The sequence below is a fragment of the Eretmochelys imbricata genome, chromosome 2 (assembly GCF_965152235.1).
Source record: "Eretmochelys imbricata isolate rEreImb1 chromosome 2, rEreImb1.hap1, whole genome shotgun sequence".
NCBI lineage: Eukaryota > Metazoa > Chordata > Testudines > Cheloniidae > Eretmochelys > Eretmochelys imbricata.
This window is the reverse complement of record NC_135573.1, coordinates 61,038,997-61,062,619: the sequence shown is the minus strand read 5'-3', so window position 1 is coordinate 61,062,619 and position 23,623 is coordinate 61,038,997. Positions and strand designations below refer to the sequence as shown.

Sequence of the window (23,623 nt, the reverse complement as noted above, 5' to 3'; positions counted from 1 at the left end):
AGAGCTTACTATAACAGACAGCTGCAGCGGCACAGGAGCTAGCAAACAGAGCTGTAAACAGGGGAGTTTGAGTGGGAGTTCTGTTGGAGGAGTTTGTCTTGTGGTGCTTGTTTGGTGGTTGTTTTTGTTTTTGTTTTTTTTTTGCTGTGGGTGATGGTGTTTTGGGTGTGGTTTGTGTTTCCCAGATTAACAGGATTTAGGTGGCAAGGCTATGACAGATACAGAGGCAGCAGTGGGAGTGACCCATGTAGCGGAAGACACAATGAGGATGACTGGACGTGGAAGCTGTGGTATGTACATGCTCCTGGAGGGGGCACCTGGTAAGAGTTTTGTCTGTATGAAATGCCGTCTGATAGAGCTGATGGAGGAAAAGATCCGAGGTTTGGAGATGCAGGTGGAAAGTCTGGTAGAGTTTAGGAAGGGGTGTGAGCAGATTATGGAGGTATCTGAAGGGAAAAGCTCAGACTTGCAGGTGGAATCAGGGCTGGGGAATTCTGAGGGGAGACTGGGTGAGGAAAGTGGTCAGTGGAAGCATGTGACTAAAAGAACCAGGCAGAGGAAAAGACGGGCTAGTGAAGGAGAAATAGAGCTTAAGAATAGGTTTGCAGAGTTGGAAAATGAAGAAGGGGCTTAGCAGGTAGTCACTGAAGGTGGAAGGGCAAGGAAGAAGAGAAGAGCGGCTAGTCCTATAGGAAAAGGGGAAGAGTTAATGAAGATTACACCAAATATGAGCCCCAGGAGGATCCAGGATGGGTTAAAGAGGATTACAAGGGAGAATAGGAATGGAAAGAACTTGCAGCCAGAGGGAACAGGGGATAGACTGGAGAATAGCACCATCACTAGGAAAAGGCAGGTGTATGTGATTGGGGACTCTTTACTGGAAGAATAGATAGGTCTGTAACCAGAGCTGATCCGGAGAATAGGAGGGTGTGCTGTCTTCCAGGTGCTAAGATACGGGATGTAGACCTAAGGTTGAAAAGGATTCTAAGGGGAGCAGGAAAGAATCTCCTAATTATCCTTCATGTGGGAACAAATGATACGGCTAGATTCTCGCTGGAAAGTATGAAGGGAGACTATGCTAGGCTGAGGAAGACGCTTAAGGAAATCGAGGCTCAGGTGATCTTTAGTGGGATTCTGCCTGTTCCTAGAGAAGGGCAACAAAGGTGTGACAAGATTATGACTATCAACAGATGGCTTAGGCAGTGGTGCTATAAGGAGGGCTTTGGGATGTCTGGCCACTGGGAGGCATTCATGCACAGAGGACTGTTCTCTCGGGATGGACTTCATCTGAGTAGGGAGGGAAATAGACTTCTAGGATGGAGGCTGGTACAACTGATTAAGAGAGCTTTAAACTAGGAATTTGGGGGAGATGGTTGGGAGATGTCCAGGTAATCTCCACGCCAGATTTTAGCATTGAGAGGAAAGAAAACGAAGTAAGAAAGGATACAGCCGTGGGTAGGAGGAAGGGCAGTGTAGATACCAGTCTAATAGGTTATACTGGCTGTAGAATGACCGGGCCTAATAGGGTACAGAATGTGAGTGAGGCCAAACGGCAAAAATTAAGATGTTTGTACACTAATGCGAGGAGCCTAGGTAACAAAATGGAGGAACTAGAGCTACTGGTGCAGGAAGTGAAACCAGATATTATAGGGATAACAGAAACATGGTGGAATAGTAGTCATGAGTGGACTACAGGTATTGAGGGGTATGTGCTGTTTAGGAAAGACCGAAATAAAGGTAAAGGTGGTGGAGTAGCATTGTATATCAATGATGAGATAGAATGTAAAGAAATAAGAAGCAATGAAATGGATACGACTGAGTCCGTCTGGGCAAAAATTACATTGGGGAAGAAAACTATTAGAGCCTCCCCTGGGATAGTGCTTGGGGTGTGCTATAGACCGCCGGGATCTAATTTGGATATGGATAGAGCCCTTTTTAATGTTTTTAATAAAGTAAATACTAATGGAAACTGTGTGATCATGGGAGACTTTAACTTCCCAGATATAGACTGGAGGATGAGTGCTAGTAATAATAATAGGGCTCAGATTTTCCTAGATGCAATTGCTGATGGATTCCTTCAGCAAGTAGTTGCTGAACCGACTAGAGGGGATGCCATTTTAGATTTGGTTTTGGTGAGTAGTGAGGACCTCATAGAAGAAATGGTTGTAGGGGATAGTCTTGGCTCAAGTGATCATGAGCTAATTCACTTCAAACTGAACGGAAGGATTAACAAAAATAAATCTGCAACTAGGGTTTTTGATTTCAAAAGGGCTGACTTTCAAAAATTAAGGAAATTAGTTAGGGAAGTGGATTGGACTGAAGAATTTATAGATCTAAAGGTAGAGGAGGCCTGGGATTATTTTAAATCAAAGCTGCAGAAGCTATCGGAAGCTTGCATCCCAAGAAAGGGGAAAAAATTCATAGGCAGGAGTTGTAGACCAAGCTGGATGAGCAAGCATCTCAGAGAGGTGAGAAAGAAAAAGCAGAAAGCATACAGGGATTGGAAGAAGGGAGGGATCAGCAAGGAAAGCTACCTTATTGAGGTCAGAACATGTAGGGATAAAGTGAGACAGGCTAAAAGTCAAATAGAGTTGGACCTTGCAAAGGAAATTAAAACCAATAGTAAAAGGTTCTATAGTCATATAAATAAGAAGAAAACAAAGAAAGAAGAAGTGGGACCACTAAACACTGAGGATGGAGTGGAGGTCAAGGATAATCTAGGCATGGCCCAATATCTAAACAAATACTTTGCCTCAGTCTTTACTAAGACTAAAGAGGATCTTAGGGATAATGGTAGCATGACAAATGGGAATGAGGATACGGAGGTAGACATTACCATATTTGAGGTAGAAACAAAACTCAAACAGCTTAATGGGACTAAATCGGGGGGCCCAGATAATCTTCATCCAAGAATATTAAAGGAATTGGCACATGAAATTGCAAGCCCATTAGCAAGATTTTTTAATGAATCTGTAAACTCAGGGGTTGTACCGTATGATTGGAGAATTGCTAACATAGTTCCTATTTTTAAGAAAGGGAAAAAAAGTGATCCGAGTAATTATAGGCCTATTAGATTGACATCTGTAGTATGCAAGGTCTTGGAAAAAATTTTGAAGGAGAAGGTAGTTAAGGACATTGAAGTCAATGGTAAATGGGACAAAATACAACATGGTTTTACAAAAGGTAGATCGTCCCAAACCAACCTGATCTCCTCCTTTTGAGAAAGTAACAGATTTTTTAGACAAAGGAAACACAGTGGATCTAATTTACCTAGATTTTAGTAAGGCGTTTGATACCGTGCCACATGGGGAATTATTAGTTAAATTGGATAAGATGGGGATCATTAGGAAAATTGAAAGGTGGATAAGGAATTGGTTAAAGGGGAGACTACTGAAAGGTGAACTGTCAGGCTGGAGGGAGGTTACCAGTGGAGTTCTTCAAGGATCGGTTTTGGGACCAATCTTATTTAATCTTTTTATTACTGACCTTGGCACAAAAAGTGGGAGTGTGCTAATAAAGTCTGCGGATGATACAAAGCTAGGAGATATTGCCAATTTAGAGAAGGACAGGGATATCCTACAGGAGGATCTGGATGACCTTGTAAACTGGAGTAATAATAATAGGATGAAATTTAATAGTGAGAAGTGTAAGATCATGCATTTAGGGATTAATAACAAGAATTTTAGTTATAAGCTAGGGACACATCAATTAGAAGTAACGGAGGAGGAAAAGGACCTTGGAGTATTGGTTGATCATAGGATGACTATGAGCTGCCAATGTGATATGGCCGTGAAAAAAGCTAATGCGGTCTTGGGATGCATCAGGAGAGGTATTTCCAGTAGGGATAAGGAGGTTTTAGTACCGTTATACAAGGCACTGGTGAGACCTCACCTGGAATACTGCGTGCAGTTCTGGTCTCCCATGTTTAAGAAGGATGAATTCAAACTGGAACAGGTGCAGAGAAGGGCTACTAGGATGATCCGAGGAATGGAAAACTTGTCTTATGAAAGGAGACTCAAGGAGCTTGGCTTGTTTACCCTAACTAAAAGAAGGTTGAGGGGAGATATGATTGCTCTCTATAAATATATCAGAGGGATAAATACTGGAGAGGGAGAGGAATTATTTAAGCTCAGTACCAATGTGGATACAAGAACAAATGGATATAAACTGGCTACCAGGAAATTTTAGACTAGAAATTAGACGAAGGTTTCTAACCATCAGAGGAGTGAAGTTTTGGAATAGCCTTCCAAGGGAAGCAGTGGGGGCAAAAGATCTATCTGGCTTTAAGATTAAACTCGATAAGTTTATGGAGGAGATGGATGATGGGATAACATGGTTTTGGTAATTAAATATTCATGGTAAATAGGCCCAATGGCCTGTGATGGGATATTAGATGGGATGGGATCCGAGTTACCCAGGAAAGAATTTTCTGTAGTATCTGGCTGATGAATCTTGCCCATATGCTCAGGGTTTAGCTGATCGCCATATTTGGGGTCGGGAAGGAATTTTCCTCCAGGGCAGATTGGAAGAGGCCCTGGAGGTTTTTCACCTTCCTCTGTAGCATGGGGCACGGGTCACTTGCTGGAGGATTCTCTGCTCCTTAAAGTCTTTAAACTACGATTTGAGGTCTTCAATAGCACAGATATAGGTGTGAGGTTTTTTGCAGGAGTGGTGGGTGAAATTCTGTGGCCTGCGTTGTGCAGGAGGTCAGACTAGATGATCATAATGGTCCCTTCTGACCTAAATATCTATGAATCTATGAAGAAACCAGAAAACAAGCAGGCTATAACTAGCTCACAGACACAACAGATAATTCCATTAGTTCTTGGTGGTGACAGCTGAACTCCCTTGTAGATAGAGCTGATTACACCATCCTAGCGAGAGAGTGCCTTTGCACCGCTCACGGACGTGCAATTCCGCAGCTCGACGTCAGAGGCACCAAAACCCAAGAGTGGGAATGCAGAGGCCCATGAAAAATAATTCTGTTTTATATACAGTTTCTGTTTCTTTACCTGGGTTTAAGAACAAACTGGCTGTGATGTTGCAAAAATATCCGCTATCCCTGTTGCTGATAAAAGGTTATTGAAGTAAACAGCAGTCCTTTTATATTGAAAAGCCCAAATAATTTTCTAGACTCCTGTTTACTTGCAGCAGGGATCTCTCTGGAGAAGAGCTGGTGCAGGCATTGGTTAAAGGTAAGCAGAGAAAGCTGTTACCACTGAATAAGTACAACTGAGATTCTTTCTTCCCCAGAGGATCTTCTTGTTCCACCCTTTTATGTGACTAATAAGAGGACAGATAAATTAATGAAAGATTCTATTTATGCTTCATCCAAGGTCTGTCTCTAACAGAGGTGTTGCAAATAAAGAGAAGCCCATGGACAATGGAATTCAGAGTGTGTGGATAAGCACACTTTATGGTACAATTTGAAAGAACAAGCATCTATGTATGTAAGTAGCCGGTAGCAGTGATACTAGGAGGTGCCTCTCTAAATTTGGAAACTCAAAGCTACCCTTTGGAGAATCATCTTTATATAGATTTGTTTTGTGAGGCTGTAAGTGTGCTGTTCATGGGTTTCTCGCTTTTAAACTTCTGCACTGTTGTGTTTTCAGAGGGAAAAGAAATCATTGAACAGTTGTGTGTCAATTTCATTTTCCTGCCAAAACAGAACATATCTATTGTCCCATGAAGAGCAAAAATTAAAACTATGTGACATGTAATATCCCTTTAATCACTGCTTAACCTCAACACATTTAAATATGAAAGCCTATTTTTAGTGGGGATATCCAATCAATAGAAAAATGATTGATGGAATGGGAAGTTGCAGATGATAACGAATGGGAAAATATTAAATGTTGTGAAATCAAATTTCCAAAGTGGTGTTAGTTAAATCTTTATTAGTTTTAAATCTGGAATTGAAGCACTATATTTAGTGAATGTGTTACCCAATACTACCTTTGTTGCTTGTAATTTTCAACTACAATATTGCATAAATGGGGAACTGCTTTTTGCCAGATGGGGGTGACTACTGGTAGAATGTCTTATTTCAGAAATTATTGTGGATTAAATATTTACACTTTTGTTTTTAAATGTTTGTAGAGTGCCTAGACATCATGATATTGGATACAAAATACATTTCTGTATAATTTAAAAAAGTAAAAAGCATCAGTACTGAAATACAAACTATGACCCCCAACCTGAAAAAGCTTATTCATGTGAGCAAGCATTATTCCTGCAAGCAATTCCACTGAAATCAGCAGGACTGCTCACATGAATAAGGAATGGATGTGTGAATAAAGGTTGTAGGACTAGGCCCTATGAAATAAAGTCACTTATTTTACCATTTAAAAAAAAATCTATGAGAAACAGATAGGTAACATCTTCTTTTTTGATTACTCCAAGGGTCTAGTTTGGTATTTTGCAGCATGAACATATATGGAAGCATAACATACTGAAATATGTTAGTCAAAAGAAATAACCTACAATGATGAAGCAAAATGATTGTTTCTCCCTCTCCAGGTAATTGTGCAGCACTGTATCAATATTTATCTGTATAGTTAGCAGCACACATGTTCTAAAGAGTTCAACTCTGTACTGTAATACCTTTGTGGAGGTAACATCCTACAGTTAAATATGTCTGACATTTCACTCACCATTACTCATTTCTGCTTTGAATTTTTACTGGGGTTTACAGCCAGTAGTTACAATCCATCATCTTTTTTTTTTTTTTTAAAAAGAGAGAGAGAGACCATATGAATGTGACCTGATATAAAAGGATTCAAACTGAGCTAGGCTAAATTCTGCCCTGAGATACACTTAGTTCCAACTACTTCAGTGAGAGCCATACAAATGTACACAGCAGCATTGGACCCAGGAACTTTTAGGGGAACATACCTGATTTTTTTGCTAACATTAACATTACTTCCTTCCTGGGGTATTTGCAGAGGTTCTTCTCTGTTATGTGGAGACCTATGTAGCTCAGATAAAATAACAAATTTTGGTTTTCCTTTTCCAGAAGGATTGTAATAAACAGGAACAATGGGATGGCCTGTTTCAGAGTCATCTGGAGGATACAAAGAATTAAGTATTAATTTAATATTTCAAGTCAAAGAATGACTTCATTTTGCTAGTTATTATATGGCTTGCAAGTTTTAATTTTTTTTGTTATGTACAAGTAATAAACTAAAGTTTTAAAGATAAGGTGTCACAAACTTTATAACTACCGAAAATGGAAAACAGCATATGAAAAGCATTGTCTATGGAAAATACCACAAACACTAGACACATGCAGGTTATGTAACACAGTAATTAAGAGCAACATTAAAGCAATAATTTTTGGAAAAGTCAGGCGACTACCTCTTTTGGCATGGTGTTTTAGCCTTGGCTAATAACAATATTTATTAGCACTGTAAATACTGAAGTTTGCAAAATTGTCAGTGCATGCACAAAATCTAATCTTCTGTATTTAACATTAATGACAATGAAAAACACTAATAATATTTTGCTTGCCTGTCAAAACAGTTACTTTGCACTCCACTGAAATGCAGCCACCACTAAGATGGAAAATAGCATCTGCTTAACAGCATATTGCAACTTTGGACAGCAGTTTAGGACATGACATGAAGCAGAATAATTTTATCAAACTCAGACTGCAGAGAGAATGAAGGTATGCAGAATATAATTACCCAAATTGGAAATTTCCAGGATGCCAGGGTAAATATCTTTAGTTTTGGGAAAAGCACTATGGGATTTTTGACTACCACAACGTCGCTAGCACTTAGACTTTCAGTGCCTCATCCAATAAACAACACCTCCAATTGAACAGTGCCTCACAGAATCAAAATTCTTTCCGAAGAAAGAGCACTGGCCCAGTCAATCACCAGCATCACTTCTTGGAGGTTGTGTATCAAAGTACGGATCAGACTCTGGCAAGATTAAGCCTGATGCTCAAGGGCTAAATGCTCTCCATCTCATATTGAACGAAGGCCATATCTACACTAGCAACCTTACAGCGGCATAGTTGTACCAATGCAGCTGCGCTGCTGTAAGATCACTCGTGTAGCCGCTTTATGCCAATGAGAGAGAGCTCTCCTGTTGATATAATAAAACCACCTCAACGAGTGGTGGTATCTATGTCGGTGGGAGAAGCTCTTCCACCGACAGAGCACTGTACACACTACCACTTATGCCAGGGAAACTTATGTTGCTCAGGGTGTGTTTTTTCATTCCCATGAGCTACATATGTTTTGCCAACATAAATGGTAGTACAGACATGGTCTTTGTGGGAGGTGAGAGTATTCAGCACGACCTACGATCAGACCCTTATTTTGTGAGATCTTCTGAGATAGCAATTTGATATGGCATGATTGTAGCTCACAATAAGCCCTGTTGCTAAAATTACGTATCAGAACTCATCAAGAAGCAATTGGAGAACTTCCATTAGTTCATTTATGTATAAATGCTTATTTACAAGCTATTTGAACCACCGGAGTTTTAATGACTAGGCTTAAAATCTTGTAACAGTCTCTTTAACAAGATTTCTCATATATTAGTACTTCTTCTTCAAGTGATTGCTCTTGTGTATTCCACAATACGTGTGCATGCTCACCACGTGCACCGGTGCCGGAAGTTTTTCCCCTAGCAGTACCTGTAGGGGAGCGCCCCTAGCGACCCCTGGAGTGGCACCTCTACGGCAAGATATAAGCGGCGCTGCGCGCTCCCCCCCCCAGTTCCTTCTTGCCACCATTGAAGGTGCATCAGAACTGCTCTGCTCCAGCTTGTCTGCAGCTTTCCTCTTGAACTCTTGTTCGTTCATAGTTAGTAGTTTAGATTACTGTTAGTTTAGTTTAGTGTGCCCGGGTCGGGGCATGCCCCGGGCTTTAAGTCGTGCGACACTTGCAGGTGGCCGATGCCAGTGAGTGACCCGCACGCGGACTGTTTACACTGTCTAGGGGAAACCCATCTCAGTGATTGCTGAAAGATTTACAGATCTTTCAAGCCTCGGACCAAAAAAGAAAGGGACATTCAGCTCCGAGCCATTTTGATGGAGTCAGCGCTGACCCTGACCCCGGCATGTCGCTGTGAGTCAGCACCTGATACCGCGGTGTTGGTGCGCGGCGACCCTTTGGTGCCTTCTACCAGTCGGCACCACTCCCTGTCTGCGGGGCATGCAAAGAAGGCTAAGAAGAGGTCTTCTCTGCCGAGGCACCAGAGCAAGACTGGGGGAGAGACTAGACCCATGTTGGGCAGTTCTTGGTCTCCGTCAGCCTCCAGGCCTCTGACTCAGGTTGAGCGGAGTAGCCCGGCGCATTTGGCGCAGGCTTCCCCGGATGTCTGGGTGCCCTCCACTCCAGAGGCCCTGCAAGCGGCCCAGGACATTATGTCTCTGCCAATACTAGGGCCACTGCCAATGTTGGTTCCCCGGTCCAGAGGCAAGCCACCGCTTGGATCTCCGCAGTCATCTCCTAGTCAGTACCCAACGCCGTTTGCCACTCAGCGACCATCCCATGCGTAGTCCATACCAATCACCGTCAACCCCCACCAGGTTTTCTGGCTGGGTTCTGACTGACAGGGGTTCCAGGCACTGCTCCGCCTTGAGGGACCGTAGACCTTGCGAGGGGAGCAGGCCCCATTGAGACCGAGACAGATGGCTCCGGAAGTCCTTGTCTCCGGGAGGCTACTGTAGCTCATCACGATATGGGTGTCGATGCCGTTCCTGCTCGTCACCTTGTTCCAGGACCCCGCCGCAGCATCGCTCCTGCAGTCCCGGACGTCGATCGCCGGCACCTTGCCATTGCAGATCCGTCCGCTGGAGCCGACTGCAGAGCAGCAGCTACCGGCGGTACTGTTCCTCCACGTTGGGATCATGGTCTCGTGGTCGGCACCGTTCCCAACGCCACCACTCCTCCCGGTCCAGGGACAGCAGCAAGTTGTACTCCAGCCCGGCCTCCCTTAGTCGTCAGTCGATGGGACAGGCTAGTCAGGCTGAACAGCCTGCTCCGCCAGAGCCACAGCAGGTGCAGTGGCACCGTGCTTCTTGGCCGTCACTGTGGTACAAATGGGCCCTGTGGCCCCCGACACAGCCCCCGGTGGGGGCTCGCTCGGTGGCTGGTGCCTCGGAAAGACCGTTGGCCTCCCTTTCTCAACCTCCCAGAAGGGAGTTGGTGGGGCATGCATCTTCGGTTCCACGCCCGGAGAGCGACCAAGTGGTGGGACCTCTGGTACTGGTGGGTACGCAGAGTCCTGCGCCAGTATCCTCATCCTCCCCTGATGAGGTGATTATGGCCCCTCCTCCCTCTGTTCCATAGGAGGACTCTAAAGCCCACCAGGAACTATTGAAAAGGGTGGCATCAAGCCTCAACCTTCAGGACGAGGAGGTGGAGGAACCCTCGGACTCCCTCTTCAATGTCCTATCGGCCTCAGTACTGGGCTGGGTGGCCCTCCCACTCCATGAAGGGGTGGCAAAAATTTCAAATGCCTTGTGGCAAACCCCAGATTCCTTGCCCCCCATCTCTAAGAGGGCAGAATGGAAGTACTTTGTGCCCGCAAAGGGGCATGAATACCTGTACACCCACCCTGCCCCCAACTCCCTGGTGGTCAAGTCGGTCAACCACAGGGAAAGGCAGGGCCAACCAGCCCCTACTCTGAAAAATAAAGACTCAAAGAGGCTGGACTTATTTGGGAGGAAGGTTTATTTGTCCTCGAATTTCCAGTTAAGGGTGGTGAACCATTAGGCTCTCCTGGGTCGGTATGAGTTCAATTTGTGGGACTCTCTATCCAAATTCGAGGACTCCCTCCAGGAGCATGACAAGAAGTAGTTCAAAACTCCGGTGGAGGAGGGTACAGCGGCTGCCAGGGCAACCCTGCAGTCAGCGTCGGATGCTGCGAATACGGCTGCAAGGTCTATGGCCTCCGTGGTGTCCATGAGGAGGGCGTCGTGGCTCCTGCTGTCTGGGCTGTCCAGTGAGGCACAGAACTCCTTGCAGGGTCTCCTGTTTGATGGCAAGGCCCTGTTTGTGGAACAGATGGACATGAAATCGCACAGCCTGAAAGATTCCCGCACTACTCTTAAGACACTTTTTCACTAGGAGGGTGGTGAAGCACTGGAATGCGTTACCTAGGGAAGTGGTTGAATCTCCTTCCTTTGAGGTTTTTAAGGTCAGGCTTGACAAAGCCCTGGCTGGAATGATTTAGTTGGGCATTGGTCCTGCTTTGAGCAGGAGGTTGGACTAGATGATCTCCTGAGGTCCCTTCCAACCCTGATATTCTCTGATTCTCTATGTCCCAGCTCCGGCCAGGACCAAGTTTAAGCCTCAGCAGGCTCCCACCCAGGCCATCCACTCTGAATATGAGCCCCCTTATAAAAAGTCATGGAACTATAAGAAACCTCCGCAGAGGCTGTCCCGGTCTGCCCCCCACCCTGGGTCCTCCAAGGGTAAACAGGCGGGGAAACGTCAGTTTTGACGGGATGCCCAGTAGCAACCTACCAGTTCACACCAGGGATCCACCCTCAATAAAGCTTCCCTTCTCCAACCGGTTGTGTGCTTTTCTCCCAGAGTGGTTGTGGCTGACTTCGGACCGTTGGGTCCTCAACACCGTCTCCTGGGGCTACACCCTCCAGTTTACCTCTGCTCCACCCAACCACCCTCTGCCCCATCCCTCCTGGGGGACCCCTCTCATGAGACCCTGTTTGAGCAGGAGGTGGGGTGGCTCCTTGGCCTAGGAGTGGTGGAAGTGGTGCCAGCGGAGTTCAAACACAAGAGGTACTACTCCCGCTATTTCCTTATCCCGAAGGCCAAAGGCGGGCTCAGGCCCACCCTGGACCTGCGAGGTCTGAACCAGTACATGGTAAAACTCAAGTTTCGCATTGTCTCTCTGGCCTCCATCATCCCCTCCCTGGATCCCGGAGACTGGTACGCCGCCCTTGATCTGGAGGACAAGTACTTATATTCAAGGGGCACAGGCGCTTCCTCCATTTCACAGTTGAGCAGGAGCACTACCAATTTATGGTCCTCCCATTTGGCCTGTCCACTGCTCCGAGGGTATTCACAAAGTGCATGTCTGTGGTGGCGGCCTACCTCAGACATCGCGGCATCCAGATCTTCCCCTATCTGGACAACTGGCTGGTCAAAGGCAGCTCCCGGTTGCAGGTGCGGGATCACGTGGTGCTCCTCCTGTCCGCGTGTGCCACCCTGGGCCTGTTGGTGAACGAAGCCAAGTCCACGTTAGTTCTGGTACAGTGAATAGAGTTTATCGGGGCAGTCCTGGATGCAACATCAGCCAGGGCCTCCCTCCCACCGGACAGGTTCAAGACCCTGAAAGGTTCATCGACACAGTCATAAGGTTCCCCATGATGACAGCCAGAGCATGTCTCCAGCTCCTGGGTCACATGTCGGCATGCACATATGTGGTTCCCCACACCAGACTCAGGATGAGGCCCCTCCAGCTCTAGTTGGCCTCGGTGTTCTCCCAGGCCAGGGACAGGATGGACAAGGTCCTCATTGTGCCTGAGCTGGTGATCGCCTCCCTACAATGGTGGTCCTCCCTGGGGAACATGCTCCACAGGGTCCCATTCAGGGGCAGGCCCCCGTCGGTGGAGCTGGTGTCCAACGCGTTGGACCTGGGGTGGGGAGCCCATGTGGGGAATGTTCAGAACCAACGTCTCTGGTCTGCGCAGGACCTTGCCCTCCATATAAATGTCAAGGAACTCAAGGCAGTCCGGCTGGCATGTGTGGCCTTCTGCTCGCACCTGGAGGGCAGAGTGGTCAGGGTTCTCATGGACAACATGGCCTCGATGTTTTACATCAACAGGCCAGGTGGGGCCCGCTCCTCTGCCCTCTGCCAGGAAGCCCTCAGGCTGTGGGACTTCTGTATAGCCCACGACATTTGCCTACAGGCCTACCACCTACCGGGTGCCTGGAACTCGCGGGCGGATCGCCTGAGCCAAGACTTCTCCTCTCAGCACGAGTGGTCTCTACACCCAGAGGTGGTGCTCAGACTTTTCCAAGAGTGGGGAACTCCCCAGGTGGCCCTGTTCGCAACTTGGCAGAACCGCGGTGTCCCTAGTTCTGCTCCGGGTTGGGGCTGGGAGTGGGTGCTATCTCTGATGCCTTTCTTCTATCCTGGTCAGGCCAGCTTCTCTATGCCTTCCCCCTGATCCGCTGATTGGCAAGGTCCTGGAAAAGATAAAGACTGACAGGGCCTAGGTCCGCCTGATTGCCCCAGTGTGGCCCAGGCAACATTGGTACAGGACCATCACGAGCCTGGCAGCTGCTCCGCCGTGGCCATTGCCGTCCCACCCAGACCTGCTCTGCCAGGACCAGGGCTGCCTCCTCCACCCCAGCCTAGTGGCATTCCACCTCATGGTGTGGCTGCTCAATGGTTAGGCCAGGGGGAAAGGATGTGCTCAGAAGGGGTTCAGCGTGTCCTCTTGCAAAGCAGGTGGCCCTCCACGAGTTGAGCCTACTTGGCAAAGTGGTCTCGGTTTTCCCGGTGGTTGGCTGAGCAGGGCATTTCCCCCATGGCTGCCCTGATCCAGCTCATTTTAGACTACCTCCTCCACCTTAGAGCCCTAGGCCTGGCACCCTCGTCCGTCAAGGTGCACTTGGTGGCCATATCGGCCTTCCACCCACCAGTGCAGGGGCACACGGCATTCTCCCATGCTATGACTGGCCGATTCCTTAAGGGATTGGATCATCTCTTCCCGTACGTTAGGTCCTCAGTCCCAGAGTGGGACCTGAACTTGGTGCTGGTCCGGTTCACGGGTCCCCCCTTTGAGCCACTAGCTACATGCTCTGGCTCACACCTCTCGTGGAAGGTAGCCTTCCTGGTGGTGATCATATCAGCTAGATGGGTCTCGGAACTCAGGGCCTTGACCTCCGAGCCCCCGTACATGGTGTTTCATAAGGATAAGGTCCATCTCTGACCGCATACTTCATTCCAGACAAGATGGTATCTGCCTACCACATGGATCAGGACATCTTCTTGCCGGTCCTCTGTCCTAAGCCCCATGCGTCCAGTGAGGAGCGCCGCCTCCACACGCTAAATATGAGATGGGCTCTGGCCTTTTACCTGGAGCAGACTAAGCAGTTCAGGAAGTCTCCACAGCTGTTCATCGCCTTGGCCAAGCGCATGAGGGGTCAGCCAATTTCCACTCAGAGGCTCTCCAACTGGATCACCTTGTGCATCCGTACGTGTTACGACCTGGCGGGAGTCCCTCCGCCATCAATTGTGAGGGCACACTCGACTAGGGCGCAAGCCTCGTTGGCTGCCTTTTTAGCCCATGTTCCCTTTCAGGACATTTGCAGGGCTGCCACATGGTCTTCAGTTCAAAGGTTCACTTCACATTATGCGATCGTCTGCCAGACCAGGAAAGACGCCGAGTTCGGCGGGGCTGTGCTCCATCCTGAGAGTTTGTGAACTCCTACCCACCTCTCACAGATATAGCTTGGAATCACCTATTGTGGAATACACATGAGCAATCACTCAAAGAAGAAAAGACAGTTTACCTTTTCCGTAACTGGTGTTCTTCGAGCTGTGTTGCTCATGTCTATTCCACATCCCACCCTCCTTTCCCTCTGTTGGAGTTGTCTAACAAGAAGGAACTGAGGGTGGGGGGAGCGCGCAGTGCCCCTTATACCGTGCCATAGAGGAGCCACTCCAGGGGTCACTAGGGGTGCTCCCCTTGGGGTACTGCTAGGGGAAAAACTTCTGGCACCGGTGCACGTGGCAAGCACACACTCCTATTGTGGAATAGACAAGAGCAACACATCTCGAAGAACACCAGTTATGGAAAAGGTAACTGTCTTTTCCTGCATCCAGTTGGGTTGGAAATGCTGTGAAAATAGCCTTTATAATTTTAATTATTTATTTATGCTTCCAGTCCTACTTGAAATCGAGAAAAGCAGAAGCACACAAAAATGAAAATTGAAAAAAATTAATTTTTTTAACCTCAAAAAAAGTTTAATTCAGAGTTTTTTGAATTTTATACCTAAATTTTTGGGGGGGAGGTGTGTTCTTATTTTATTTGCCTATTTAGATTGTAAACTTCCTGGGGGAGGGACAGAATCCTCTTGTGTGTCTTTATAGTATCAAAGACAAATTATTATAATAAATATAAACCAAGTGATAATACTAAATATGAACTAATTTGCCAACTCTCATATCTAGTTACATCAGTGGTGGGCAACCTGCGGCCTGCAAGCGGTCTGTCAGGGTAAACTGCTGGTGGGCCGTGAGACAGTATTTACATTGATCATCTGCAGGCATGGCCGCCTGCAGCTCCCAGCAGCCGCGGTTCATCGTTTCTGGCCAATGGGAGCTGCGGGAAGCGACGTGGGCCACAGGGACATGCTGGGTGCTGCTTCCTGCAGCTCCCATTGGCAGGAAATGGCGAACTGCGGCCACTGGGAGCTGCAGGCGGCAGTGCCTGTGGACAGTCAGTGTAAACACTGTCTCACGACCCGCCAGCGGATTACCCTGACGGGCCATGTTCGGCCTGTGGGCTGCAAGTTGCCCACCACCGAGTTACATTGTAACGGCTAAATTCTACCTTTAAGAACTGCACTGCAAATCTAAGGTCACCATGTCACTGCACTGATTGTGTGTGTATTTATCCCAAAGTGTTGGACAGGCATTTTTCTATATGTGAAAATCAGCCTTACAAAATTATCATGAACATTCACCAACACAGGCTCAAAATTTATTTGCCTATCCTTACTGTGATGCTGACACGTTTAAAATAGAGGTGAGCCAGAACAAAAATTGAAAATCTAGACCTTCCTGCAATGTTGCGAAGACCAGAGAAGCTGAGGAGCTCCTTGACAGCCAGGTTCAGGAAACATCAGTACCTCAGGTAAAAAGGAGCTGCCCACCAAGGAATTGGAGACAGAGGAGGTCAGAGAGGAAGATTGGCAGATTGTAACTACCAGAGGCAAGAGGTCACGGAGACAGTCTACATGGTTGAAGATAGACAAGGATGGGCAGGCTGTGGCCACTAGAGAGAAGAGGACTGGGAAGAATTCCACGTAGCTGGAAGTTTCCAATAGATGCCAGGCCCTCAACTTGGAAACTGTGGAAAGTACCTCTCAAGATCCAGCTGGTCTAAGGAAATGGAGACATGTACAGGACTCATCTGTGGATGGCAGTTTAGCCCAACCTATAAGAAAATCAAGGTTCCCCAATTGTCCAGGGAAAACTGGACAATCCTTGTTAGGGATTCAATACTCCAAAGAATTGATAGAATTTTCTGCAAGGGTCAGGCAGACAACATGACAACGAATTGCCTTCCCAGAACCATAACACTAGATGTTGCTCTAAGATTGGACAGACTTATATATATCCTTGGTGCTTTAAAAGGGCCAATTTCACAAAACTAAAAACAATTAGGAGCCAAATCAGCTGGGAGGAAAAATTTAATCAGAAAACTGTGAATGATAATTGGTAATTGCTTTAAAAACACTTTACTACATACCCAAAAAGCCAAAATCCCACAACTGAAGAAGAAGGCCATATTAAAAATACCAATCTGGTTTAGAGGGGGAGTAAAGCCAGCTATAAAAATAATATATAAAAATGGCAGACAGAGGAAGTGGATAGTAATGAATATATATCAGGAGCTAGGAATTGTAGAAAACTGATAAGGAAGCAAAGGCACACAAGGAGAAATCTATGGCCAGCAGAGTTAAGGACTATGAGAAAGAGTTTTTTAAGTATATTAGCAACAAAAAGAATCCTGACAAGGGTATTGGTCCATTACTAGATGGAAATGATATGGATATAATACAGCAAAGGCAAAAGTGTTCAGTAAACATATCTGTTCTGTAGTTGGGGAAAAAACAGATGATGTAATAACACTCTTTCCATTCCACTAGTATTTCAAGGGGATGTTAAAGAGCAGTTACTAAAGCTGAACATTTTGAAGTCAGCAAGTCTGGATAACTTGCATCCAAGAGTTTTAAAATAGCTGGCTGAGAGGCTCACTGGACCATTAATGTTGATTTTCAATAAGACTTGAAACACCGGGGAAGTTCCAGAAGACTGGAAGAAAGCTAATGTTGTGTCAATATTTAAAGAGAGTAAATGAGATGCCACAGGAAACTATAGGCCTGTCAGTCTGATATCGATCCTGGCAAGATAATGGATCAGCTGATACAGGACTCGATTAATAAAGAATTAAAGGAGAGTAATATAATTATGATTCTATGGAATTAATGACAATCAACATGGGTTTATGGAAAACAGTTGCTGTCAAACTAACTTGATATCTTTTCTTGATGAGAGATTAAAATTTTGTTGATAAAGGAAACAGTGTTGATATAATATACTTAGACTTCTGTAAGGAAATTGACTTGATACTGCATTACCCTTTTTATTAAAAAACTAGAATATAAAATTAACATGGTACTCATTACATCAGGAGTGGGCAAACTACACCCTGCGGGTCACAACCGGCCCTTCACATGTTTTAATCCTACCCTTGAACTCTTGCCAGGGAGTGGAGTCTGGGGCTTGACCCGCTCCATGCATGCCATGGCTCCGTGCATCTCCCGGAAGCAGCAACATGTCCCCCCTCCGGCTCCTACACTTAGGGGAAGCCGGGGGTTCGCATGCTGCCCCCACCCCAAGTGCCACCTGTGCAGCTCCCACTGGCCGGGGTTCCTGGCTAATGGGAGCTGCACTGGTGGCACCTGCGGACAGGGCAGTGTGTGGAGCTGCCTGGCTGCGCCTCTGTGTAGGAACCAGAGTGGGGACATGTTGCTGCTTCTGGGAGCTGCTTGAGGTAAGCGCTGCCTGGAGCCTCCACCTCTGACCCTCTCCTGTGCCCTGTGCTAGCCCTGATCCCCCTTCTGCCCCCAAGCCCCTCAATTCCAGCCCAGAGCACCCTCTTGCACCCCCAACCCCTCATCCCCAGCCCCAGCGCCCATGCCCCCAGCTGTAGCCCTCACCCACCCCAACCCCCTGCCCCAGTCCAGAGCCCACTCCCACACCCAGAACTCCTCATTTCTAGCCCCACCCCAGAGCCCTCACGCCCTCCTGCACTCCAACCCTCAATTTTGTGAGCATTCATGGCCCGCCATACAATTTCCATACTCAGATGTGGCCCTTGGGCCAAAAAGTTTGCCTACCCCTGCATTACATGGATTAAAAACTGGCTAAGTGATGGGTCTCAAAATGACAGGTTTCAGAGTAGCAGCCGTGTTAGTCTGTATTCACAAAAAGAAAAGGAGTACTTGTGGCACCTTAGAGACTAACAAATTTATTTGAGCATAAGCATCCAATGAAGTGAGCTGTAGCTCACGAAAGCTTATGCTCAAATAAATTTGTTAGTCTCTAAGGTGCCACAAGTACTCCTTTTCTTTTTGGGTCTCAAAATGTAATTGTAATCAGGAAATCATCACCAAATGGATGTGTTTCTGGTGGGGTCCCACATGGATCAGTTCTTCGTCCTATGCTATTTAACATTTTTATTAATGATCTGGAAGAAAATATAAAATAATCACTGCTAAAGTTTGAAGAGGACACAAAAATTGGGGAAGTGGTAAATAATGAAGAGTACAGGTCACTGATACAGAGCCATCTGGATTGCTTGGTAAACTCTGCCCAAGAAAACAATATATGTTTTAATATAGCTAAATATACATGCCTATATCTAGGAACAAAGAATGCAGGCCATACTCACAGAATGGTGCGTTCTATCCTGGGAAGCAAAGACTCTAAAAAATATTCTGGGGTCATGGGAGGCAACCAGTTGAATATGAGCTTTGAGTATGACACTGTGGCAAAAAGGTCTAATGCAATCCTTGGATAAATAAACAGGGAAATCTCAAGTAGGAAGAGCGAGGAAATTTGACCTCTATACTTGGCACTGGTGTGACCGCTGCTGGAATACTGTGTCCAGTTCTGGGGTCCACAGTTCAAAAGGAAGTTGATAAATTGGAGAGGGTTCAGAGAAATGCCACAAGAATGATTAAAGGATTAAAAAACATGCCTCACAGCGATATACTCAAGGAGCTCAATCTAGTTACTTTAACAAAGAGAATGTTAAGGTGTGACTTGATTGCAGTCCATAAGTACCTACATGGAGAATAAATATTTAATAGTGTGCTCTTCAGTCTAGCACAGAAAGATATGACACAATCCAATGGCTGGATGTTGAAGCTAGACAAACTCGGACTGGAAACAGGGCATAGATTTAAACAGTGAGAGTAATTAACTATTGGAACAACTTGTCAGTAGTCATGAAAGATTCTCCATCATCGATACTGTTTAAATCATGATTGTATGTTTTTTAAAAAAATATACTGTATTAATTATTTTGGGGAAGTTCTATGGCCTGTGTTATACAGGAGGTCATACTGGAGGATCACAATGGTCCCTTCTGGCCTTCAAATCTATGAATCTATTAATTAGATCTGAACCTTCCATCTTGGCCCAATCTTCAGCCTGAAGTTTGTTTCCAACATCTTTGTTGTGAGATAAGATTTTAGGGTTGTTGTAAATGACATATTGTAAATGGAATAATTGATTCATTTGCTTACAGAAATGTGGATAAGCTGCATGCTCATTTGTCATGCTCTCTTCCTTGCTTTTTTTCCTGGAGGCTTTGGATGCTTTCCAATTAATTAGGAATTGTCTTTCTATATCTTTTATTTCTTTCCCATCAAGGGATTCTGAAGAAAAAGGAAAACACACACACACACTTTTCATAATAAAGTTAGTCAACAAAAAGGTTAAACCATTTATATCTTATGTACACTGATATGTTTGGTTTTGCCAAAAATTGCTTACATTTTAGTTAACTTTGTCAGAAAAGAGATCAAGTGATAGATTATATCTTGAAAATTATTCATAAAGAAATGAATTGTATGTGCAACATGGCAGTTTTCAAATGCATGGGAAAGAGACTATCAATTGTTTTTATGGTTTGCAAGGAGAATGTTTAACATCCAAATTAAGACATGATACTGAAAATGCAGGGATCTAAAAAGAGAACATACATTTATGCAGGACATATACATTTATATGGGCATAAGGAAGTACAAACTTGCAACCAAAACCTGCCTGCCTTAATCATCAAGTAGTCCTACTGACCTTTTGGGGCCACCTATATGAAGTAAGAAAGCACGATTCGATCCTTTATCATAACTTCACTCACTCTGTAGTGCAGTAGGACCCCACAGTTCTAGCATGATTTGACTCCATCCACATTTCCAAATTAAGTATCTTGTTTGACTACAACTTAGGCCTGGTCTACACTTAAAAAATAGATCAACTTAGCTACATTGCTCAGGGCTGTGAAAAATATTGTGCCTTGGGTGCCGTAGTTAGGTCAACCTATCTCTTGATGCAGACATGGCTAGGTCGATGGAAGAATTCTTCCATTGACCTAATTACCATTCTTGGAAAGATGAATTAACTACACTGACAGAAAAACCTCTTCCATTAATGTAAGAAGCATCAACATAAAATGCATAGTTAAGACACCCAACTACCCTGCAGTAATGCTACAAGGGGGGAAAAAATGAAAGATATCCTTAAAAATTAGTATCACCTAATTTGGGATCACAAACACAGAAAAGCCTTAATTATAATTTTATGGATATGCCATGGTATCACTCCTTTTTAATAAACTGTACTTTTGGTAATAATAAGAAGTTGAGTCATAATAAGCAACAGGGTTTTTTTAGCTTATTAATCAATTTAAACTATATAACTTGTACAAGAGCTTTTAAATATTATATTTACCACCTGACATTAATTTGGAGAACATTACTTGGTTTCATAGGAGTTTCACTGTAATTCAAAAATGGATAATGTGCCAACTATTTTTTTTAAGTGGAAAGAGTTTTAACCATACTTTTTTACCTAGAGTTTTTGACTGTATAATAAGCCTGTCCCTGTATTTTGGTTTGCGGCAAACAGGATTCCCTTTAAGATCCATTCTGCACAGCTTGGTCCATTTGTTCAATACAAACTCCAAATCCTGCAATTAACAGAAGAAAAGAAAAGACTCTGTTGCTTTATCTCTAGACTGTAGATGATAGAGTTCAGTAATCATGCTGGTTGTTCACTGAAAATAGTCTTCTTTTGAACTTATGGGTGTAAAATTAAGTGTGTGTGTGTTTGTAGGACTGGGGCTTTGTATGACACTTTCTGAATGCTGCACAGTATTTTACATAATAGAAATAGGAAGGCAATGACAGAAACATTTACAATCAAATACAAAGTGAGTGATGGCAAGCTGACATGCCTATCATCATCCATTGGTTTTGATTCTTTCTTTCTGACACTCCCCTCTAGAGTCAGGTTTTCACATCCCAAGACAATTGTCTAGCACTAGTTCCTATGATAAAAATCCTCAACTAGCTGGGGCGCTTCCAAATGGGAGGAATATGGTTATGGAAAGAAGCCAGAAAGCAACAGTACTAAGTAGGACTGGTTCAGACATACTGTAACAGAAGGGGACGCCGGGTCAAGAAGAGAGTGAGGAATGCAACAAGCTGTAGGTCCAATCTTTCCATAAAGGTATTGGGTTACCAGTCCCATGGTTTTACTTTGCTTGTACTGGACTTGGTGCTAACAACAACATTCATTATCCTAGAACTGTTATATGTTGTCTATCATTTTAAATGGTAAATGTTCAGTCCAGGCTCTGATGTTGTCTAATCAGATTTCCATACACTTTGAGCCTATTTTTACAAAAGCTCTGGCTGGCAGCAGAAGTTTCTTTTGGTTGATTTTGCAGTGTCTCTGGAAAGCCAAACAGAGCAGAGACTTTATCTGAACAAGTCTATTGACCTCTGCCTAGTACTTACCCTATTTTCATGCAGGAAAAATTGATTGCTGAAGAAGCATTTCTGGAGGTGTTAAAGATTTTCTAAATCAGAGCACTAGTGATCAGTAATTACAGGAAAGCTCAGGTCTGACAACTTCTCTAGCTGAGAATTCTAGCCTGAAAACCAATATTTTATGGACATGCATAAAATCTGATCTATCTTCATCATGTTTCTCTTGTGGAAGAGCATGGAAACTGCTATTGGGTTAGTTGGGAAGACCACAGAATAGGGTCCTGATACCAGGCAACAAAAATGTAGCTGAACACAAGAAAGATCCTCTGTTTTTAGGATATAATAATGCTACTTGCAGATAATTGTCTTTCCCATCATACTTTTAAATGCTAGACACTGGAGAAAAGCCAGCCAAGAAGACAGTAATGTGAGTAACATATGCATATGTTTTTATATCACACATAGGAGGAGAAGATATACCACCTTTTGCATCATAAAGGGCTCTTAAAAATATAATACCACCTGTCCAGGCTTCAGAAATTCATAGGACAGTGGACATTTCATGCAAAAATTGATTGAAAAAATAAAACTAAAATCTGGCAAATCATGCTGGAAAACTATAATTTACACAAGACATAGTAACTCCCCTACATATCTGTGGGTGGCCAGTTACATTCTTGGCCCAAATAGTGAAATGTTTAAAATGTACCTTTCTGTAGTCTTGGTTTTTGTCTGGTAAATCAAGGGCAATATGACCTAGATCAAACTTTTTCTGTCTTTTAACTTCAATATATTAAAGTTAACAAGATTTGAAGGCTATTCATAAATGCTTAGTAAGTTGCTCCATTCTATTCAGAGAGCCTACTTTCTGAAATACCACATGGTCCAAAATTTCCTTCCAATGTTACTCTGAATATGAATCCACATAGTATGTGGCTGTATAGAGCATTTGAGAGGAGATCCTAAAGGCTATGTATGAGAGCGAGAGAAGGGTGGATAATACTAGAACTGATGTATCTTAGGCCTGATCTACACTACGAATTTAGGTCGAATTTAGCCGCGTTAGGTCGATTTTACACAAGATTTTATGTGTTTTACACAACCAACCCTGTTCCGCTGACCTAAAGGGCTCTTAAAATTGACTGCAGTACTCCTCCCCGATGAGGGGAGTAGCGCTAAAATCGACTGAAAATGGACTGAAAGGGAGATACTGGATCAGATTGCTATATGGGGAGAAGAATCTGTGCAGGCCGAACTCTGATCAAAAAGAAGAAATGCTAATATATATGCCAAAATCGCACTGGGCATGGTGGACAGAGGCTACACCAGGGACACACAGCAATGCCACGTGAAAATTAAGGAGCTCAGGCAAGCCTACCAAAAGATAAGGGAGGCAAACAGTCGCTCCAGGTCAGAGCCCCAGACATGCCGCTTCTATGATCAGCTGCATGCCATTCTAGAGGGGGACCCTACCACTACCACTGTCCGTGGACACCTGCAAGGTGGCAGCCTCAACGCAACACAGAGGAGGATTTTGTAGATGAGGAAGAGGAGGAGGAGGAGGAGAAGAATGTGCAGCAGGCAAGCAGAGAATCTGTTCTCCCCAGCAGCCAGGACCTTTTCATCACCTGGAGCCAATACCCTCCCGTATTGTTGCTGGACGCTGAAGGCGGAGAAGGCACCTCTGGTGAGTGCATATTTGTAACTACACTACAGGGATTAAAAGCAATTGTGTTTAACGTTTGATTTGCCCTGAACAATTGGGATGCATTCGTGGCCAGTACAGCTACTGGAAAAGTCTGTTCACATGTCTGGCGATGGAGTGGGAATCCTCC

The 23,623-nt window shown here is 44.8% G+C and overlaps 1 protein-coding gene across 1 annotated transcript in view; it reads right to left on the bottom strand.

Moving 5' to 3' along the window:
- Positions 1 to 23,623, bottom strand: part of PPP1R42 (protein phosphatase 1 regulatory subunit 42) — a 75,752-nt gene that overhangs the window by 31,760 nt on the left and 20,369 nt on the right. Inside the window, exons 5-7 of the mRNA XM_077810178.1 lie at positions 20,866 to 20,983; positions 19,539 to 19,670; positions 6,895 to 7,063 (exon numbers count right to left, since the gene is read on the bottom strand). Of these exons, the coding sequence (XP_077666304.1) occupies positions 6,895 to 7,063; positions 19,539 to 19,670; positions 20,866 to 20,983 (419 nt within the window). The remainder of the gene's footprint in view (positions 1 to 6,894; positions 7,064 to 19,538; positions 19,671 to 20,865; positions 20,984 to 23,623) is intronic.